Genomic DNA, 20,978 nt, shown 5'->3' on the forward strand with positions numbered 1-20,978 from the left:
AAAGCAGTTAAGTAAAGTAAAACGAGTGGCCATCATTACTTTAAGAAATGAAGGTCAGTAAGTCTGAAAAATTGTGAAAACTTTGAAAGTGTCCCCAAGTGCAGTGGCAAAAACCATCAAGCGCTACAAAGAAACTGGCTCACATGAGGAAAGGAAGACCAACAGTCACCTCTGCTTCTGAGGATAAGTTTATCCGAGTCACCAGCCTCAGAAATTGCAGGTTAACAGAAGCTCAGATTAGAGACCAGGTCAATGCCACACAGAGTTCTAGCAGCAAACACATCTCTACAACAACTGTTAAGAGGAGACTTTGTGCAGCAGGCCTTCATGGTAAAATAGATGCTGGGAAACCACTGCTAAGGACAAGCAACAAGCAGAAGAGACTTGTTTTGGCTAAAGAACACAAGGAATGGACATTAGACCAGTGGAAATCTGTGCTTTGGTCTGATGAGTCCAAATTTGAGATCTTTGGTTCCAACCACCGTGTCTTTGTCCGACACAGAAAAGGTGAACGGATGGACTCTACATACCTGGTTCCCACCGTGAAGCATGGAGGAGGAGGTGTGATAGTGTGAGGGTGCTTTGCTGGTGACACTGTTGGGGATTTATTCAAAATTGAAGGCATACTGAACCAGCATGGCTACCATAGCATCTTGCAGTGGCATGCTATTCCATCCGGTTTGCGTTTAGTTGGACCATCATTTAATTTTCAACAGGACAATGACCCCAAACACACCTCCAGGCTGTGTAAGGGCTATTTGACCAAGAATGAGAGTGATGTGGTGCTACGCCAGATGACTTGGCCTCCACAGTCACCAGACCTGAACCCAATCGAGATGGTTTGGAGTGAGCTGGACCGCAGAGTGAAGGCAAAAGGGCAAACAAGTACTAAGCAGCTCTGGGAACTCCTTCAAGATTGTTGGAAGACCATTCCCGGTGACCACCTCTTGAAGCTCATCAAGAGAATGCCAAGAGTGTGCAAAGCAGTCATCAAAGCAAAAGGTGGCTACTTTGAAGAACCTAGAATATAGGACATATTTTCAGTTGTTTCACACTTTGTTGCTAAGTATATAATTCCACATGTGTTAATTCATAGTTTTGATGTCTTCAGTGTGAATGTACAATTTTCATAGCCATGAAAATACCGAAAAATCTTTAAAGGAGAAGGTGTGTCCAAACTTTTCGTATATACTGTCCATTACTTAGTGAAAAGCAGGAATGCAATTGATTGCATTGCTTTGTTTTGCTTTTTTCTTTGCTATCGATAGATTTGCCAGCTATCTAATAAAGACACTTCTCAAAAGAAAAAAGCACTGCAGGTTCCTTTTAAAGGGAATGTGTCATCCGAAATTGACCTGTTCTTTACAGGTTTTTGTGTTACACGTATTTTTCTTCGAATTCTCACAGTGACCACAGTGGGTTTATAAGAATTATGCTTTCAGGAAGCATTTTCAGCAAATTCACTATCATCCTAGACAAGACTACAATGAAAAGTAACACCGCTATAAACATCGGATTACACAGGATTAACAGATCATAATAGGAGATGTCACAGATCACTTCCTTCCCTCCTTTTATAATGACCTTTGGACACACATTTTAAATGCTTCAGTGCCTCAATACCAAAGATAGGACTGGGGTCTGACAATTGTGGCATTGTACATGTGTTGTTTCCTGAAACAATAGTAAGTTAGAGTCTATAAAAGGCCCCAGTGGTCAGTGTGAGAATTGGAAGATTTAATTTTTTTTAAAAAACAGAGTGTGATAAGTGAAAGGAAAAAATATTGCCAGACATATTTACAAATATATTTTACACAGAAACATGACGAACAATATGTTAGGTCTCGAGTTCCCGCTTCTGCTTCTCGAGCCATCTCCGCTGCGGTCTCCCATTCTCATCCAGTCGCAGTGGAGTCTGCTCAGCAAGAACATCGGTCCCAGCGTCTTGCTCAGTCTCACTCTGTACAGAGAGTTACTGCTGCTTCTTCAGCTTCTGCCATTAAAGCCAGTGCTGGTCAGCAGCGAGCGGACTTCTCTGGGACTAAGTCCTTGTCTGCACACACTGAGCATGCCCAGGGCAAGATCTCCCGTTGGAGATCGAGGGTCATGTGCTCAGGCTCTGCAGCACATTCCATTGGTCCTCTTGGCAGGTCTTGGAAGGGCAAAGTTTCTGTGGCCACTTCCTGTGCTGCAACTATATAAACTGCGCATGACCGCACGGCCATGCGCTAGTGTACAATTGTTAATGTGTGTATGTTGTGAGTGCAAGTCGTCCTTGGATATCCCTACCCTATTGAATGTCTGTTCGCGGAAGGTGTATGGTTGCTATCTAGCGCCCGACTTAGCCTACAGCACTAATCACACATTACAGCATCCTGTTGCTGTGACCGCCAGTACGGCGCCGTGCACTTCCTCTGTGCTTTCCTTACCCAAGCCTGGGTGGTTAGTGGCATTCGTCAGTGCGGCACCGCATCCACTCTTGTGCCTTAAAATTGTTATTGAGTTTCCTTACACACCCAGTTGCAGTGTTGTGCCAGCAAGGGTCTAATCGGACTTCAATCCTAGATGGGGTTGAGTTCGCTGACCACTTGCTCGCGCTCTATGTGCGGTACCGCGGTCCTGTGACGCAACAGGATCGCTTCCTTCACGCTGGGTGAAGTTTAACCCACGTGTGTATACTTATGAGTACCGCCATATAGTCCGTCATTACTTGGCAGCAGGTTCCATCTCTGCACGGTGGACCCCGGGCTGCGAACGCACCAAACTCTATCTGTCTTATTATTTGGTGCGTTCCGCTAGCCCTAACACAATAGGTAATATTTCTGATAACACATTTCCTTTAAATAAAATAAATCTATCTGTCTTATATCTATTTACCTATACTCAGCTGTGTATCTTTTATCTATTTTCTATCTATTATCTATATATCTACAGTGGGGGGAAAAAGGATTTAGTCAGCCACCATAGGTAGACCACAACTATGAGAGTCAAAATGAGAAAACAAATCCAGAAAATCACCTTGTCTGATTTGGCAAGATTTATTTTGCAAATTATGGTGGTTTTTGGTCATTAACAAAACTTCATCTCAATATTTTGTTATATATCTTTGTTGGCAATGACAAAGGTCAGACGTTTCCTGGTTGGCACACACTGTTGGTGGTATGTTGGCCAATTCCTCCATGCAGATTTCCTCTAGAGCAGTGATGTTTTGGGCCTGTCGCTGGGCAACACGGACTTTCAACTCCCCCAAATGTTTTCTCTGGGGTTGAGATCTGGAAACTGGCTAGGCCACTCCAGGACCTTCATATGCTTCTTACAAAGCCACTCCTTCATTACCCTGGCGGTGTTCTTGGGATCATTATCATGCTGAAAGACCTATCCACCTTTCATCTTCAATAACCTCGCTGATGGAAGGAGGTTTGTACTCAAAAATTCACAATACATGGCCCCATTCATTCTTTCATGTACTGGGATCAGTCATCCTGGTCCCTTTGCAGAGAAACAGCCCCAAAGCATGATGTTGCCACCCCCATGCTTCACAGTAGGTATGGTGTTCTTTAAATGCAACTCAGCATTCTGTCTCCTTCAAACACGAGAAGTTTTGTTTCTAGCAAACAGTTCTACTTTGATTTCATAAGACCATATGACATTCTCCCAATACTCTATTGGAAAATCCAACTGCTCTCTGGCAACTTCAGACGGGCCCAAACATGTACTAGCTTAAGCAGGGGGACACATCTGGCACTGCAGGATCTTTGTCCCTGGTGGCAAATTAATGATGGTAGCCTTTGTTATTGTGGTCCCAGCTCTATGCAGGTCATTCACTAGGTCCCCTTGTGTGGTTTTGGGTTTTTTGCTCACCGTTCTTGTGATCATTTTGACCCCATGGGTGAGATCTTGCGTGGAGCCTCAGATCGAGGGAGATTATCAGTGGTCTTTTATGTCTTCCAGTTTCTTATTATTTCTCCCACAGTTGATTTCATCACACCAAGCTGCTTGCCTATTGCAGATTCAGTCTTCCCAGCCTGGTGCAGGCCTACAATTTTGTTTCTGTTGTCCTTTGACGGCTCTTTGGTCTTCACCATAGTGGAGTTTGGAGTGTGACTGTTTGAGGTTGTGGACAGGTGTCTTTTATACTGATAACAAGTTCAAACAGGGGCCATTACTACAGCTAATGAGTGGAGGACAGAGGAGCCTCTTAAAGAAGGTCTGTGAGAGACGGAAATCTTGCATGGTTTTAGGTGACCAAATACTTATTTTCCACCATAGTTTGCAAAATAAATCTTACCAAATCAGACAAGGTGATTTTATGGATTTGTTTTCTCACTGTGACTCTCATAGTTGTGGTCTACCTATGATGTCAGTTACAGGCCTATGCAAATTGCCTCTTCTGAGAAAAAGAGGACTTAAACTCTATAGCGCCACCTGTTGGAAGTAGCGATCCTACAAGTCACAATCAACCCTTTAACGAGTCGGGCAATATGACTTAGGACAAAAGCCAAATCAGTATCTCAATTCGCAGACGTTACAGAGTTACAGGCCTCTCATCTTTTTAAGTGGGAGAACTTGCACAATTGGTCACTGACTAAATACTTTTTTCCCCACTATATCTATCTAGTTACCTATGTATTATCTATCTATCTATCTATCTATCTATCTATCTATCTATCATCCATCTATTAACTATCTATCTATCTATCCATTATCTATCTTACTATTATCTATTATCTATCTAATCCGCCGTAAGTCTTCGTGTAATCCGCAGGTAAAACACAGTGCGTTTTACCTGTGAAATTTTCAAAAACTGAGTGGAAAAATCCGTGCACGAATCAACAACGTGTGCACATAGCCTCACTGTAGTTTGGTTTCATGGGGCTCTAAATCACAAAACATCTTTTCAGCTGGTTCCTATACTGTATGAGGTGTAACATCATTACTATTATATAACCTCTTCTTGTATTTCAGAAACTTGGGTGAAAGTTGTGATGATATGAATAAGATGAACGGTGATGGCTGCTCTCTCTTTTGTCGTGAGGAGGCCTCTTTCCACTGCCTGGGTGAGTAACTATAGTATAATCCTTACCTGTGATAGGGAGTTAAGAGTTTTCAACCAACATTAAATCCCCAAAGATTTAAGTTAATGTTTCAGTTAGGTTTTTTTTTTATAGTAAATAAGTAAATTAGTAATAATATTACTTGGTGGGAAGAAGAATCCAGGACGCTTGACCTAAAGATTTCTAATAATTTAGACATTGCGTGGACTTTCTTCACCAATTGACCTTCTTCATCCTACTGTTATTCCTCGACTGTCCTCTGTGTAGAGTGCTGGTTAGGAACAGCAGAGTATGATGAAGCAGAAGTGTGGTACATGTGGCACTAAAGTTGGTGTCACTTTTTTAAAACTTTTTCCTGATAGGGCATCACATAATGGACCACGTATGAGAAACATCTACTTTCACCCTTCCTTTACGTCAGCTGTTGGACCCAGTATCACTCAAGTTGTCTCATTAATGTGTTCCTCACCTTAGATAACATTTTCCAAAATAGTCAGCAAATAACTTAATCTATCTGTGAGAAGTCACTTCTTAAGCCTTGTCCTTCCCCTGTTTTAAATAGATTATTCCATCTGGGATGCATGTCCGATAGTTGAGATCTGATCAATATCTCGAGAATGTGGTCTTCTAACAAATGGAGGACTAGTCACGCATGTGTGGCTCTCATTATAAACTTCTATGGGGCTCTAAAAATTGCCAGTTGAGCACAGGAGCTGTATCTACGGGACGTTAGTTGATGCGATTTGTACGTTCCAATCCATTGCCCACAACAGTGTGGCTGCTGGACAAGAAAAGGAGTACCGACTCTTACCTTGTGTCCGTAGGTCCAAGTTTGAATAGTGGCTCGCGTGACATCATAGCGCATGTGACATTGTGCTAGGGCATCTAATCAAAAGAAGAGCCACGGATACTGCCAGGTAAGAGTCAGCACTCCCTCTCCTGTCCGGTGGGCACACTGTTGGGTAGGACATGGAAATAAATTCGCACTATCTCTGTATGAGAAATTTATAGCACAGGCTATCGATTTACTATAAATGTCCCAAAGGAGAACACCTCAGGCTACGTTTCCACCACCATATTCTTAGTCTGTGGAAAAGGCTGACCAATTATATTTAATATTGCTATTCAGATTTTTTTACAATTTTACTGAATGTTGGCATGAAAAAAAATCACCATAAAAATCTCTTCCGTATTGCGACTGTCGGGTGACTATTCATACTTCGTACTCAAAGTCTGTGGGTGCTACTATGATCTCATTCTCTCAGATGCGAAAATCGGAGCACAGGTGCTAAGAAGATGGAGAACAAGATTTCTTCATTTTCTCGATCCATTGAGTCCATGGAAATTGGACTTTCATCCTAGGGCAGTCCAATGTTTTCTGCACACCCATAAACTCGAATGAGTGCGTGCCATCTGATTTGTGCAGTAGGCTGAATCCGCATGAAAATAAAAACTCTGATCAGCGCCGCCCCATAGAATAACACTGGGCCAAATGCTGTCCGATTAAACCACCGATCGCACTCGTCCGATGTATGATCGAGCCCTTAATATGTATTCACAGTGTTTTACAGCTCTCTTGTAGTATTTTCATTGGCATCGACACCAACACTTCACTGCCAAAATCGCTTCAGCCAGATGTTAATTTAAAACCTATATCAAATTATTGTGGCGGTTTTAGGTCTGCAGAATATTTTCGTAACCCCCAATGCTTTGGGTATGCCATTTTTTCCAATGTTCTTCCCATTTAAAAAAAAAGGCAAATTACAAGTGTGACAATAAAAATGCCATGAAAAATTGTTGCAGAAAGTGGTTTGGAAAAATTCTTGAAATTCATGGAATTTTTTTTTCTGTACAAATGTTTTAAAACTCTGAATAAGTTGTGTACGTCAACGAGGTGGTTTTTTTTTTAGCCGTCTGAAACATTAGCAAAGCAAGTAAAGTATGTAGACTTGGAAGACTACGCTTGACGGAATGAGTGAGCTGCCATTTGCTTTAACGAAGGCAGACAGATAGCAGGAGGGGGATTGCGCTGGTGGTCTTTTTAATTGTGGGAAATCCTGAGGAAAAGAGAAAAGAGGAGCAATAAATTCCAGGCACTTACACTGTGCATAGCTCCCGAGTGATGCAACTGCTGATGTGTGAATGACAAGGTGAATTAGCAAAATAATAGGTTCATGAACTGTACTTAGTTTAACAACATGATTTGTACATTATTTTGTTCCAATTTTTGCATTTGTTTTCTCACATTTGCAATCCTGCTAGTCTCTACTATAAATCACTCACCAACATATAGTGCTTCCTAGTAGCATATACAATTCAGGGCAGAAAAAAAATAGATAGAAAATCATGAGAAATGACCGGATATTTTATGATTGTAAAAAAATATAGAAATAGACTTTTTTCGGGACTGCACACTTGAAGGATTGATGGAGCTCATGTGATCTGCTCATCCATATGAGTGCAAATAAGACGATAATTCTGCCATGTGATCTAAAGTTCAAGTGGGAAAATTGTCTCATGTTTGCTTAGCTGCGGATTTGGTTATCGGTCCAAGAACTCATAACAGAAAAAGAAACAATCATCCAAGATGAGCACCTTCAATTGTTGCTCAGGCCTTAGGACTGGTGCATCATGCAGAGTCATCTGAACGGATGCCTTGTAGGGTCACAATAAGTCTTTGCAGCTCCCAGGCAGTTGTGCTTTCATATGGTGCCTCCAAAGGGTGTGAAACAGTAGCCAATGGAAGAGAGGACAACCAAAGTCTAAGCATGCTGAACATGTATGATGGCCTCAATCTACTCCGACGTTACACTGTCACCTCACTGCTCACAGTGCATGTCAGACCAAATGAGAATCATGAGGTCAAAGGAACTGGCCAAGGAGCTCAGAGACAGAATGGTGGCAAGGCAGAGATCTGGCCAAGGTTAGAACAGAATTTCTGTAGTTCTCAAAATTCTTAAGAGCATATTGGACTCCTCAATCCTTAAATGGAAGAAGTTTGGGACCACCAGAAGTCTTCCTAGACCTGGCCGTCCAGCCAAACTGAGAAATCGTGGGGGAAGAGCCTTGGTGAGAGCGGTAAAGAAGAACCTCAAAATCACTGTGGCTGAGCTCCAGAAAGGGAGTAGGGAGATGGCAAAAAGTTTCACAAACCCAACTGCCACTGCAGCCCTCCACCAGTCGGGCCTTTATGGCAGAGTCACCCCACAGAGGCCTCTCCTTAGTGCAAGACATATGAAAGCCAGCATAGAGTTTGCTAAAAAAAACACATGAAGGACTCTCAGACTCTGAGGGTAAGTTCACACAGACCGTTTTTGTTTTCAGCTGCGTTTTACAGTTCCAGCAAAGCCTATGGGATTTCAGAAATTTCATGCACACACTTTGGTTTTTTGTGTCATCAGGATTTTGTGCTTTGCTGCTTTTTTTGGACATATAGCATGTCAGCGTTTTTCAACCATTGGCTTGAATAGGTATTGAAAAAACGCAGCAAAAAACGCAGCAAAAACGCAGGTACCATTATTTGCAGCGTTTTTACTGCAGAAAGTCAATGGACATTAGCTTGGACAAAGAGACACAAAAGACGCACCAAAAACGCACCAAAAAAACGCAACAAATCCGCCCCAAAAATGCACCTAAACCTGTGTTTTTGACATAGCTTCTTTCCAGCCAAGAAGATCAGGTTTTGCTGCAGAAAAAAGCAGAAAAAATGCCCTGTGTGAACTTACCCTTAGAAATAAGATTCTCTGGTCTAATGAGATGAAGATAGATTTTTTTGGTGATAATTCTAAGCGGTATGTGTGGAGAAAACCAGGCACTGCTCCTCACCTGCCCAATACAATCCCAACAGTGAAGCATGGTGGTGGCAGCATGTGGGTATTTTTCATCTGCAGGGACAAGACGACTGGTTGCCATTGAAAGAAACATGATTGCAGCCAAGTCAGAGCCCTGATCTAAACCCAATTGAGTATCTCTGGAGAGACCTGAAAATGGCATCCACCAACGTTCACCATCCAACCTGACGGAACTGGAGAGGATCTGCAAGGAAGAATGGCAGAGGATCCCCAAATCCAGGTGTGAAAAACGTGTTGCATCATTACTAGTGTTGAGCATTCCGATACCGCAAGTATCGGGTATCGGCCGATACTTGCGGTATCGGAATTCCGATACCGAGATCCGATATTTTTGTGATATCGGGTATCGGTATTGGATCAACAGGGAAGTGTAAAATAAAGAATTAAAATAAAAAAAATTGATATGCTCACCTCTCCGGCGGCCCCTGGACATCATGCGGCTAACCGGGTGGCTTCTTTGTTTAAAATACGCGCCTTTAGGACCTGGGAATGACGTCCCGGGTTCTTATTGGTCGCGTGCCGCCCATGTGACCGGCACGCGACCAATCAGAAGCCGTGACGTCATTCGCAGGTCCTCAAATCCTAGAATTAGGAGTTTTTGTGAATGAGAATGACGTCGCGGCTTCTGATTGGTCGCGTGCCGGTCACAAAAAATTAACTTCTTTGATTTTACCAAATGGCTGCAATGAAACACAGAGTGAAAAATGTAAAGGGGTCTGAACACTTTCTGTACCCACTGTATATATATACATATACATATTTGTTATTGCCTGATAGATCCGTGTAATGTCCTCTTTTACCACTCACTCTGCACAGTCAGACCGCACTGTAAGAGTAAAATGCACATGTCTGGACTTTTCTTCCTGTCTTTTTCGGAAATCTGTTATCGAACCTTAGTAGTTTTAACCTGTATCAATTGTTTTAATGTTATGTTTAAATTTGATGAAATAGTCACTTTTTAAGGCCAAACTATCTCTTTCCTTTACAGGATGCTGGCATTGATGATGGACTAGAGGGCCCATTACCAGTAGCCAATTTTCTCACATTCTTTTGACTCAAATATTCATTTTTTTGCAATGGAAAAAGGAGATAAAACAGGATACATGTCTCAACAGGTTCATATTTTTCAGCAGAAAATGTATCTCTACTTTTTCCTTTCAGTAACTACTATAGTGACTCCATCAGATTTACAATTGTCTTTCCACACGCCATGCTGAATTCTCTATCATCAACCAGCATCACATAACATATGATCATGGATGACTTTCCATGATTAGTTCTTGTATGTCATCAATGTCCTACCTACGTCACATCTACACAAAAAGAATGCCCATACTACATTAGGATACACAAGATTTACAGTAGTTGTGTATTTAAGAAACACTAAACACAAAAAATACCCAAGAAATTAAAAAAATATCCCATAATTTCTTTAGAGATATTTACATTTATTGTTTTTGCAGGGTAGTATGTGAAATCTCTGCTTGTAGCGCAGCTTGGCGTTTCTTCACGTTTTGGGGGGGAAGGGCGTGTGAGTTCACTTCTCCCTCTCAGATGCTGTCAATCACAGCTTGGCAATTTCTAAGATTGATAGATTGCCATATCAACCGCTAAACTTTGATTGGCAGCATCTGGAAGAGAGGGGTGAAAACACACGCCCCCAGTAAAAACTCTGAATAAACAAACTGCACTGCAAGAAGAGATTTCACATACTGTGCTCCAAAAGTAAGACATGTGAATATCTCTGCCATTAAGTGACATAGCACAAAATGGAAAAGGCTTCAGCGTCAGTGTAGCTCAGAGATTTTTTTTTACATATCTCTCTTCAGTTTCTATCTGGTGTAAAATTTCCAGCATATTTCTAATTTTGGCACAGGTGTACAATATTTTTTTTAAAGGATTTTAGAACTTTTTGCAATGAGAAGTCAGAGAAAAGTTTAAAGACAATAACAGAGAGCATTTTTGATTTTTGAACAAATTCATGAACTGGGTGGGCCATCCTGATGAATTTGACTCAGGGAACAACAGCAAATTTCACAGCACAAAAAAAGAGGTGAATTAAAACCCCCCACTAAAGATGAACCAGGCCTCTGCTTTCTTTATGATAATGTGGATTACAGATAAGAGGAGGATCTATACATACTGTAGGACTCTGGTTGGTCAGCCAGTCAGTAATCTGTGACCGCCAGATGGGACCGCTGGAATCTCCTTAGCTCTTGGTATTCTCTTCTTTTGAAACATCCATGTTTTTGACCACAGTTTTCTAGACATCTTTTAACTCCATTCAAATATGAAGAAACTGTCCTTGATGAAAAAACCACTGACAAAACACTCAAAAAAGACGCCCGGGTGTCTTGCAGGCATCTTTTGAGTCATTGCATTGACTTTCAAATCCAAGAAAAAGAAAAAACAGAAATGCACTCACCGGTCTCTTGTGCGATAGTCCTTTATTCAGAACATGTGCAGGCACACTTGGGGAGAACGTGGACAAAAGACGACGGCTGTTTCGCGCTGCCGCGCTTCTACGGGTCTCAGGTTGATTGAGACCCGTAGGGGTTGATTGAGACCCGTAGAAGTGCGGCAGCGCAAAACGGCCATCGTCTTTTGTCCACGTTCTCCCCAAGAACATCCTCCACCTCAAATGACGGGAAAACCTGAACTCTCAGACCCCTTGGTGTAAGGCCCGTTTCTATATATTTCATCAAAAACGCACGATTCCACCAGATGCGAGTCCGTCTATGTAGTAAATCCTTCAACTTTTTAATTGCCTCATGTGAATCCCTGCCGCCATCCGCCACTGATGCCTTGGAACTGTCACTGAACACCTCATTAATACGTGTAAGCCATGACTGCTCACGTGCTTTATAGTCCATAGCTGCTTTGGAACTTGAAGCTGTGAAAAACACAGAAAACATCAATAATACAAATAGTCCCAAACACATATTCATCTGATACCATGCATAGACTGGCATATAGGCGCTAAGTAGCATATCTATCGAAGGCAAAACACGACTCGAAACATATATAGAAAAACAGGAGAACAAATGAGTCAAAGGAGTAAGCCACTATTTAAACAAACGTGAAAAAGCTTTATTAAATATGAGTATAAAAACATACACACACACACAACTACTATATAATGTATATACAGAACAGCGGAGCAGTTAATATAATGAGTAACGGCATAATAAAAATGGGTGTATGGACAGATACCAACTAATAATAAGGAGCGGTGGGACTAAACCTCCATATGGGCACACACAGTGTGGTACAGTGTATACGGCTCCCACGGTATGCTGAGCGAGAATAGGTTATAAATTAAATGTATTATACATAGTAAAGGTACGCAGGGAAACGGGGGGAGGGGAGTCCATATATAGAGCAAAATATGTCATATGGCTTCCACTGCTCTAAGGCACACCCTCACCACGTAACCTGCCAGATATAAATTACCCATATGGTAAATAACACTCAAGCAGCAGAGCCGATTTAGCTTTAGTACTTTGCCCCCATTGGTATAGTCATATCATGTGACCTCTTGTTGGATATATAGGGAGGTTATATCCTCCATCAAAACCACGCCCCCTGAAGAAGGTGAACCCGCACCGAAACGTGCGTTGGGGATTAAGGACCGGACGGACTGTCCCCTCTAGATATGGGTAAATACCGCTGTTAAACTCTTGTGGTTGCGGCTCTGCTGCTTGAGTGTTATTTACCATATGGGTAATTTATATCTGGCAGGTTACGTGGTGAGGGTGTGCCTTAGAGCAGTGGAAGCCATATGACATATTTTGCTCTATATATGGACTCCCCTCCCCCCGTTTCCCTGCGTACCTTTACTATGTATAATACATTTAATTTATAACCTATTCTCGCTCAGCATACCGTGGGAGCCGTATACACTGTACCACACTGTGTGTGCCCATATGGAGGTTTAGTCCCACCGCTCCTTATTATTAGTTGGTATCTGTCCATACACCCATTTTTATTATGCCGTTACTCATTATATTAACTGCTCCGCTGTTCTGTATATACATTATATAGTAGTTGTGTGTGTGTGTATGTTTTTATACTCATATTTAATAAAGCTTTTTCACGTTTGTTTAAATAGTGGCTTACTCCTTTGACTCATTTGTTCTCCTGTTTTTCTATATATGTTTCGAGTCGTGTTTTGCCTTCGATAGATATGCTACTTAGCGCCTATATGCCAGTCTATGCATGGTATCAGATGAATATGTGTTTGGGACTATTTGTATTATAGGCACAACAGTGCTGTGGACTCTTTCTATTTTTCTACAGTTACTGGATTCCATTGATTTGTCTTGTAAAGTATAGAGCATCGTCAAAACATAAGATACCTGAAGAAATGTAAGCTCACTTCTTTTAACCGGTTGACATCTTTGGAGACCAGAAATGGTTACTAGGCACTCAAGAGCCTGAACAGCAAGTTGATTTTACATAAAAATGAAAATGTTCAACCTTTTGAGTGTTTTCTCAGCATTGCGGACCTGTCCAAGAAAGATGTGTGAATGAAGAGTGTCAAAATATTATGCGTAAAGGGTTATCCACTACTGCTTCTAACGTGAGGCTACTATCATTTTATAGACAATTATCTTGGATGTCTCATACAAAAATGTAACTTTAAACTATTTGGCATATGATTAGTTATGCGGTTTCTTGTCATGTCATTGCATTGTTACCTTTTTTTCTCATCACAATATGTCCGTGGAAAGGGATCACAGGAGCACAAACAGCTCAGAGAATTGACCAGATAAATGTAGAGATCAGTTTATTCAATTTTGTTGAGGTCATCAACTCAGAATCAGATGATGGTTGAGTTAAGAGTCACCCAGCGCGGTCTTCCCCCACTATTACCCCTCCCAGTCGTTCCCTGTCTCTATTGTTGACAGGTACATTTCGTCTTATGCCTTGGCTGTATTCTGTGGATAGTTTGCAGACCTTAGTGACTGTAAATTAATTAGGACCTTTTGTGTTTTCTCTCAGTCCTACTTTAATCAGATAATGCTGCTACAAACTATCCAAGAAGAAGTATATTGACTCAGTCAGGCTGCCCTGGCCTTTTCAGAACACAGAGCTAAGGAAGAGGAAATAAAAGAACTGAGATTGATCATCTTTATTTTAATTCCACTTAAGTAAACTAGCGGTAAAAACATTGCATAGTAATTATAAGAATTGATGCCATGGATAGGTAAATGGATGAAATTAAATTAATGTAATAGTCATAATCAGTAAATAGCATCTCATGCCTGAGGATCAATATGGAGTAATGTTCTTTATATTGGCATTAGTTTTTTTTTCTATGTCCACTTTTCAAACGAATTGCAATTTGCAATGTTTTTACTGACTGTATGTTATCAAGAAAAGTAGATAGAGGGATAAGATTAACTCATGACTGCAGGATCGGACTAGGGATTAGAGTAGTAAAAATGAGCACACACCCTTCACTGGCAAATTGCTTTATAACTTATCACAAACTGTCCTTGCCCTGCTCCGCGGTCGATCCTCTCTGCTAGACATGACCCAGCTCTCGACTCTCCTAGAAAATCCTAATACACGTCCTGGATCGATCCTCTCTGCTAGACATGACCCAGCTCTCGACTCTTCTAGAAAATCCCAATCCACGTCCGGGGTCGATCCTCTCTGCTAGACATGACCCAGCTCTCGACTCTCCTAGAAAATCCCAATCCATGTCCTGGATCGATCCTCTCTGCTAGACATGACCCAGCTCTCGACTCTTCTAGAAAATCCCAATCCACGTCCGGGGTCGATCCTCTCTGCTAGACATGACCCAGCTCTCGACTCTTCTAGAAAATCCTAATCCACGTCCTGGATCGATCCTCTCTGCTAGATATGACCCAGCTCTTGACTCTTCTAGAAAATCCTAATCCACGTCCGGGGTCGATCCTCTCTGCTAGACATGACCCAGCTCTCGACTCTTCTAGAAAATCCCAATCCACATCCGGAGTCGATCCTCTCTGCTAGACATGACCCAGCTCTCGACTCTTCTAGAAAATCCTAATCCACGTCCGGGGTCATTCCTCTCTGCTAGACATGACCCAGCTCTCGACTCTTCTAGAAAATCCTAATCCACGTGCGGGGTGGATCCTCTGCTAGACATGACCCAGCTCTCGACTCTTCTAGAAAATCCTAATCCATGTCCGGGGTGGATCCTCTCTGCTAGACATGACCCAGCTCTCGACTCTTCTAGAAAATCCTAATCCACGTCCGGGGTGGATCCTCTCTGCTAGACATGACCCAGCTCTCGACTCTTCTAGAAAATCCTAATCCTCCTCCGGGGTTGATCCTCTCTGCTAGACATGACCCAGCTCTCGACTCTTTTAGAAAATCCTAATCCACGTCTAGGGTCGATCCTCTCTGCTAGACATGACCCAGCTCTCGACTCTTCTAGAAAATCCTAATCCACGTCCGGGGTCGATCCTCTCTGCTAGACATGACCCAGCTCTCGACTCTTCTAGAAAATCCTAATCCACGTGACCTTGCTTTTCTTCTGATTAATAAATGGATACAAACTTTACTGCCACATTTCGAGTCAATGGGGCACTTAGACACAAACATACAAAGTGTAACCCACTATTTAAAAGCATTATGTCTAACAATCAAACTAACATCACATGTTAAACGCACCATTGTCCTGATTAATCAGTGGATACTTTCACTGGTTCACTGCTTGTACTATCACTTTCCATTGTCCACTTTCTGTTCTTTTTGGAGTCTTGGCAATTAAACTTAAGGTACCGTCACGCTAAGCGACGCTGCAGTGATACCGACAACGATCCGGATCGCTGCAGCGTCGCTGTTTGGTCGCTGGAGAGCTGTCACACAGACAGCTCTCCAGCCACCAACGATCCCGAGGTCCCCGGTAACCAGGGTAAACATCGGGTTAGTAAGCGCAGGGCCGCGCGCTTAGTAACCCGATGTTTACCTTGGTTACCATCGTTAAAGTAAAAAAAAACAACCACTACATACTTACCTACCGCTGTCTGTCCCCGGCGCTGTGCTTCTCTGTACTGGCTGTGAGCACAGCGGCCGGAAAGCAGAGCGGTGACGTCACCACTCTGCTTTCCGGCTGCCCGGCGCTCACAGCCAGAGCAGAGAAGCACAGCGCCGGGGACAGACAGCCAAAGGTAAGTATGTAGTGGTTGTTTTTTTTACTTTAACGATGGTAACCAGGGTAAACATCGGGTTACTAAGCGTGGCCCTGTTTACCCTGGTTACCAGTGGGAGATCCAGCGACGAAACAAAGTTCTGGACTTTCTTCCCAGACCAGCGATATCACAGCAGGGGCCTGATCGCTGCTGCGTGTCACACTGGACGATATCGCTAGCCAGGACGCTGCAACGTCACGGATCGCTAGCGATATCGTCTAGTGTGATGGTACCTTAAGGATCAAGCATCGGATTAACAAATTTCCAAAAAGTCTTTATTAAAGCTTCTTTAAAAAATATAATATAGACATTGTTAGGGCTAGCGGAACACACCAAATTAAAAGAGAGATGGTATAACGTGCGTTCGCAGCCCGGGGGCCACCGTGCAGAAATGCAACCTGCTGCTGAGTAATGACGGACTAAATGGCAGTACAATGTGGATACACATACGGGTTAACTTCACCCTGTGTGAAGGAAGCAAACCCTTTTGCGTCACAGGGCTGCGGTACCGCACCAAGAGCGCAAGCAAGGAGTCTTAGGACTCTATCCCAAGACACAGGATTAGAGTATGTTCAGACCACTTGCACTCGACACCGCAACTGGGGTGTCAAAGTAACAGAAAATATAACTTAAACCACAAGAGTGCGTGCTGTGCCGCTTTGTCGGACGCCACTAACCACCCAGACTTGGGATAGGAAAGCACTCTATAAGTGCACGGCGCTGCACTGGCGGTTACAGCAATAAACGCTGTATCGTGTGTCTTTAGGTTGACAGCTTATTCAGGCACTAGACAGCAAGCATCCACCTTTTGCGAACAGTCATACACAAGGGAGGGGATTTTAAAGAACGACTTGCACTCATCAACACACACACGATTCCAAATGTACACTAGCGCATGGCCGTGCGGCCATGCGAACCTATTATAGCTGCAGCAAGAACAGGACCTTCCCAGAAGGACCAATTGGAGTCAGCCACAGAAGAAGAACACCTTCAGGACCTTCCTAAAGGGCCAATGGGATTTGCTGCAGTATCTAAGCATGCGACCCTTGATCTCCAACGAGAGATCTTGCCCTGGGCATGCTCAGAAAGGGAAGAGCAGGACTTAGTCCCAAACACGTCTGCTCGCCACTGCCCAGTACTGGCTACAATGGCAGAAGCTGGAAAGGCAGCAGTAACCAGTCATCCAGTATCAGTCTGAGCTAGATGCTGGGACCGACGTCTCCGCTGAACAGACTCCACTGCGGAGATGGTTCGAGATTCACCCTGTGCAGAGGCGGGATCTCGACACCTAACAGACATTCTATTCTTCCTGACGCATTTTGAGCTGATCCGACTCTTAGTCATAGATAAATGTAAAAAGTGTAATCCATGATTTAAAAGAACTATTAATAATAACTAACATCACATGTTGACCACATCTGACAAGTAATGTACTAAATTAAAATAAGCTACAGTGTAGCTTCAATGCATCAGTTTTGATTGAGGAAAAAAATTGGAAAAAAAAAATAAAACTTCATTCAGTATTAGACAACATTGCATTTAAAAAATGGAGAACTGGAGAAGATGTGGAAGGTGAAGGCAACAGTGATTCCAGTGGTGGTAGGAACAGTTGGAGCAGTGACCCCTAAGTTGGCATCATGGCTACAACAGATCCCAGGAGTAACATCTGAGCTCTCTGTCCAGAAAAGCGCAATGCTTGGAACAACTAAGATCCTCTGCAGAACCCTCAAACTCCCAGGCCTCTGGTAGAGGAACCAACAATGAGAAAGGACAACAAAGACCACCCCCATTGGGGGTGATAAGGAAGTTTTTATATATAAAACCTAAAAGGTTCATTCTCAAGTATGAAAGATATCCACTATATATGGGATAGGGAATACTTCCCGATCGCTGGGGATCCTACCAATTAGACCCCCACTGATCCAGAGAACTGGAACTCATGTGAATGGAGCAGTGGTTGATCATGTGACAGCCTGTACTTTAATTCTTCATGGGAACTCCCAAGATACCCAAACGCTGCTCTTGGCCTTTCATTGGGGCACTGCCATAAGAATGAATGGAGTGGCAGTGCGCATGATCAACCAACGTTGCGCTGGCCGTCATGATTGGCTAACACACTGCAGCTTCTTTCTTTGTATTGACATCAAGGCTGGTCTGACCCCAGGCAAATAATCTGAATGAAATGAGACAGCGCATTACTGAAACAGCGGAGTCCAAATATTAGGATATGTTGGCACACACTTGGATAAAACTAGACTACCGCCAGGTCATATATATTGCCATGTTATCTAATTTAAATATAAGTATATGAAAAGATGTGTCAGAGTAGCATAGTGAATGTAAGGCAAAACAACCCTTCAAAAGCATCTGCTCAAGTTTACTGTTCTCCTATTGTTTGCAACTGTGTAGTTTTTCTAACTGTCACATTATTGTGAACATAATGTCCATTATATCCAATAAAAATAAAATGTTTCAGTTCATAAGATATAATAAATTAGTGTCATAATTTAACCCCTGAAGGAGATGGTTTTCCAATTAACAGATCCTAAAAGCCTCCCGATTCTCTTGCTGACTCGAAACACATCAACGTATTAGTATGTCCATATTATTTTTTAACTAAATTTTAAAAAGATTTTGTGTGATTTTTTCATAACCTGGCACTCGATTCAAAACATATTTGCCATGATTCTCCAAAGTGCAGCTTGAAGCTTTGCAACTTTGATCTGAGTGGAGTGTGAAACACCAAATACACGTAAAAGACGGTTGAGTGGTTTCATAAAAGTATTTTCTCCTTTATTTATGCTGCCTGATCTGGACTCTTATGCAACCATCCCTTACTTCCAATTAGTTCTCATTCAGCCCCATTTTCTGCTTTTCTGGCATTAACTTATCTGGTTATTCTCTCAGATCTTCCCAATGAAAAGCAGCTACTCTACGGATGCAACCTAGGGTCCCATCAGGGAAGGACAGATCACTGTTATAGGGGTTAAAGGTTGAAAACTATGGACCCTGCAAAGAATTATGCTAGGTTTAATGGTTGAAGACCCTTATGACTTGCTTCTATTTTTGAGTTTCACCATTATATATTTTTAAGGAGATTCATCAACACATGATACAATTCTGATGAAGAACTGGCTGGTGGGTTTTGAGCTTTGCTGAATGTTATTATTATTATAATACATTTTTATAGCGCCATTTATTCCATGGCGCTTTACATGTGAATACGGGGCAAATATAGACAAATACATTAAACATGAGCAAAAAGCAAGGCATACAGGTATATAAGGAGGGAGGACCCTCACAGTCTGCAGGGGATGGGTGAGGATACACTAGAAGAGGGTAGAGCTGGTTGTGCGGCAGTTCAGTAGGTTGAGGATCACTGCAGGCTGTAGGCTTGTCGGAAGAGGTGAGTCTTCAGGTTGTTTTTGAAGGTTTCTATGGTAGGCGAGAGTCTGATGTGTTGGGGTAGAGAGTTCCAGAGTATGAAGGAAGCACGGGAGAAGTCTTGGATGTGGTTGTGGGAAGAAGAGATGAGAGGAGAGTAGAGAAGGAGGTCTTGAGAGTATCGGAGGTTGTTTGTAGATAGATACCGGGAGACGAGGTCACAGATGTATGGAAGAGACAGGTTATGGATGGATTTTTATTTCATTGTGAAGGTTTTGAACTGGAGTCTCTGGGTGATAGGAAGCCAGTGAAGGGCTTGGCATTGGGGAGAGGTTGGGGAATAGCGGGGAGACAGGTAGATTAGTCAGGCGGCAGAGTGTAGGATGGATTGGAGTGGTGCCAGAGTGCTAGAGGGGAGTTCAGAGAGTAGGTGGTTGCAGTAGTCAAGTCGGGAGATGATAAGGGCATGCACTAGTGTTTTTGTGGTATCGCGGTCAAGGAATGCGCAGATTCGGGAAATATTTTTGAGTTTGAGATTTATTATATTCTAAACTTGTAATTTTTTTTTATTTAATATTTTTATATTATTGTAAATATAACAGAGCTACATAAAATTTGCTACTAATACAATAAAAAGTCTGTAGATGGTTGTTTGTGTACATAAGAAGGAAAATGATGCCGGTGGGCTGGGTAGGAATGTAGAGTATGCACCAGTAGAGATGAAACAGATTAAGAAGACCTTTTTGGAAGAAAGTTCCTCTGGGGAACATTGTAGATTCTGTAATTCTCTAGAGCACATTTTTTGAATAGAGAAAAAGACTTTGTCAAGAACTTGTCCAAATAATTCTGCCAAAAACTTAGAATGAAAACAATATCACAAATTGCCATCTGGATATATGCAAGTGTTATTCTTTGAGGTTTAGGTATGCTCCAAGAATTCAAATACCTAAAACAATGTTTACACATATTTGTCCTGTCTTTCTTAGCGGATGCATAGCGATGCGGCATGAAAATTGAAAAACAATAATGTGAGGTTTTTTTTCAGGCTTACAGTACTTTGATTCTGCATGCTCATATCTTCTACTTACTTCCATATTAAATAAAAGATAACAGGAACTGGATTTCATCACAATACTAGGGCAAACAGTTGACATTGATATCTGGTTCACATATGTCCGTCTTGTGTTCTGTATGGAAATATGCCCATTTTACCTAGGTTGATATCCTCAATATCTGGTTCTTGTGCTTAATCATTCTTTTTAGTAACTATTAGTGTTGAGCGATACCTTCCGATATCGGAAAGTATCGGTATCGGATTGCATCGGCCGATATTCAAAAAATATCGGATATCGCCGATACCGATCCCCGATCCCAATGCAAGTCAATGGGACCAAAATATCGGAATTAAAATAAACCCTTTCTTTCCTTGTAGGTTCATTCTACATGAAGGAAAACAACAAAGAATAATGCAGGATGTATTTGGGGAGGTGGCGGAGACATTA

General features: G+C 42.2%; 1 protein-coding gene across 1 annotated transcript in view; it reads left to right on the plus strand.

The window, feature by feature from the left end:
• The window catches only part of PAPPA (pappalysin 1), a 447,251-nt gene that overhangs the window by 223,769 nt on the left and 202,504 nt on the right, over positions 1–20,978 (plus strand). The window contains exon 9 of the mRNA XM_069748556.1: positions 4,966–5,057. Within this exon, the coding sequence (XP_069604657.1) occupies positions 4,966–5,057 (92 nt within the window). The remainder of the gene's footprint in view (positions 1–4,965; positions 5,058–20,978) is intronic.

Source organism: Ranitomeya imitator, chromosome 2 (assembly GCF_032444005.1).
Source record: "Ranitomeya imitator isolate aRanImi1 chromosome 2, aRanImi1.pri, whole genome shotgun sequence".
In the NCBI taxonomy this organism is placed as follows: domain Eukaryota; kingdom Metazoa; phylum Chordata; class Amphibia; order Anura; family Dendrobatidae; genus Ranitomeya; species Ranitomeya imitator.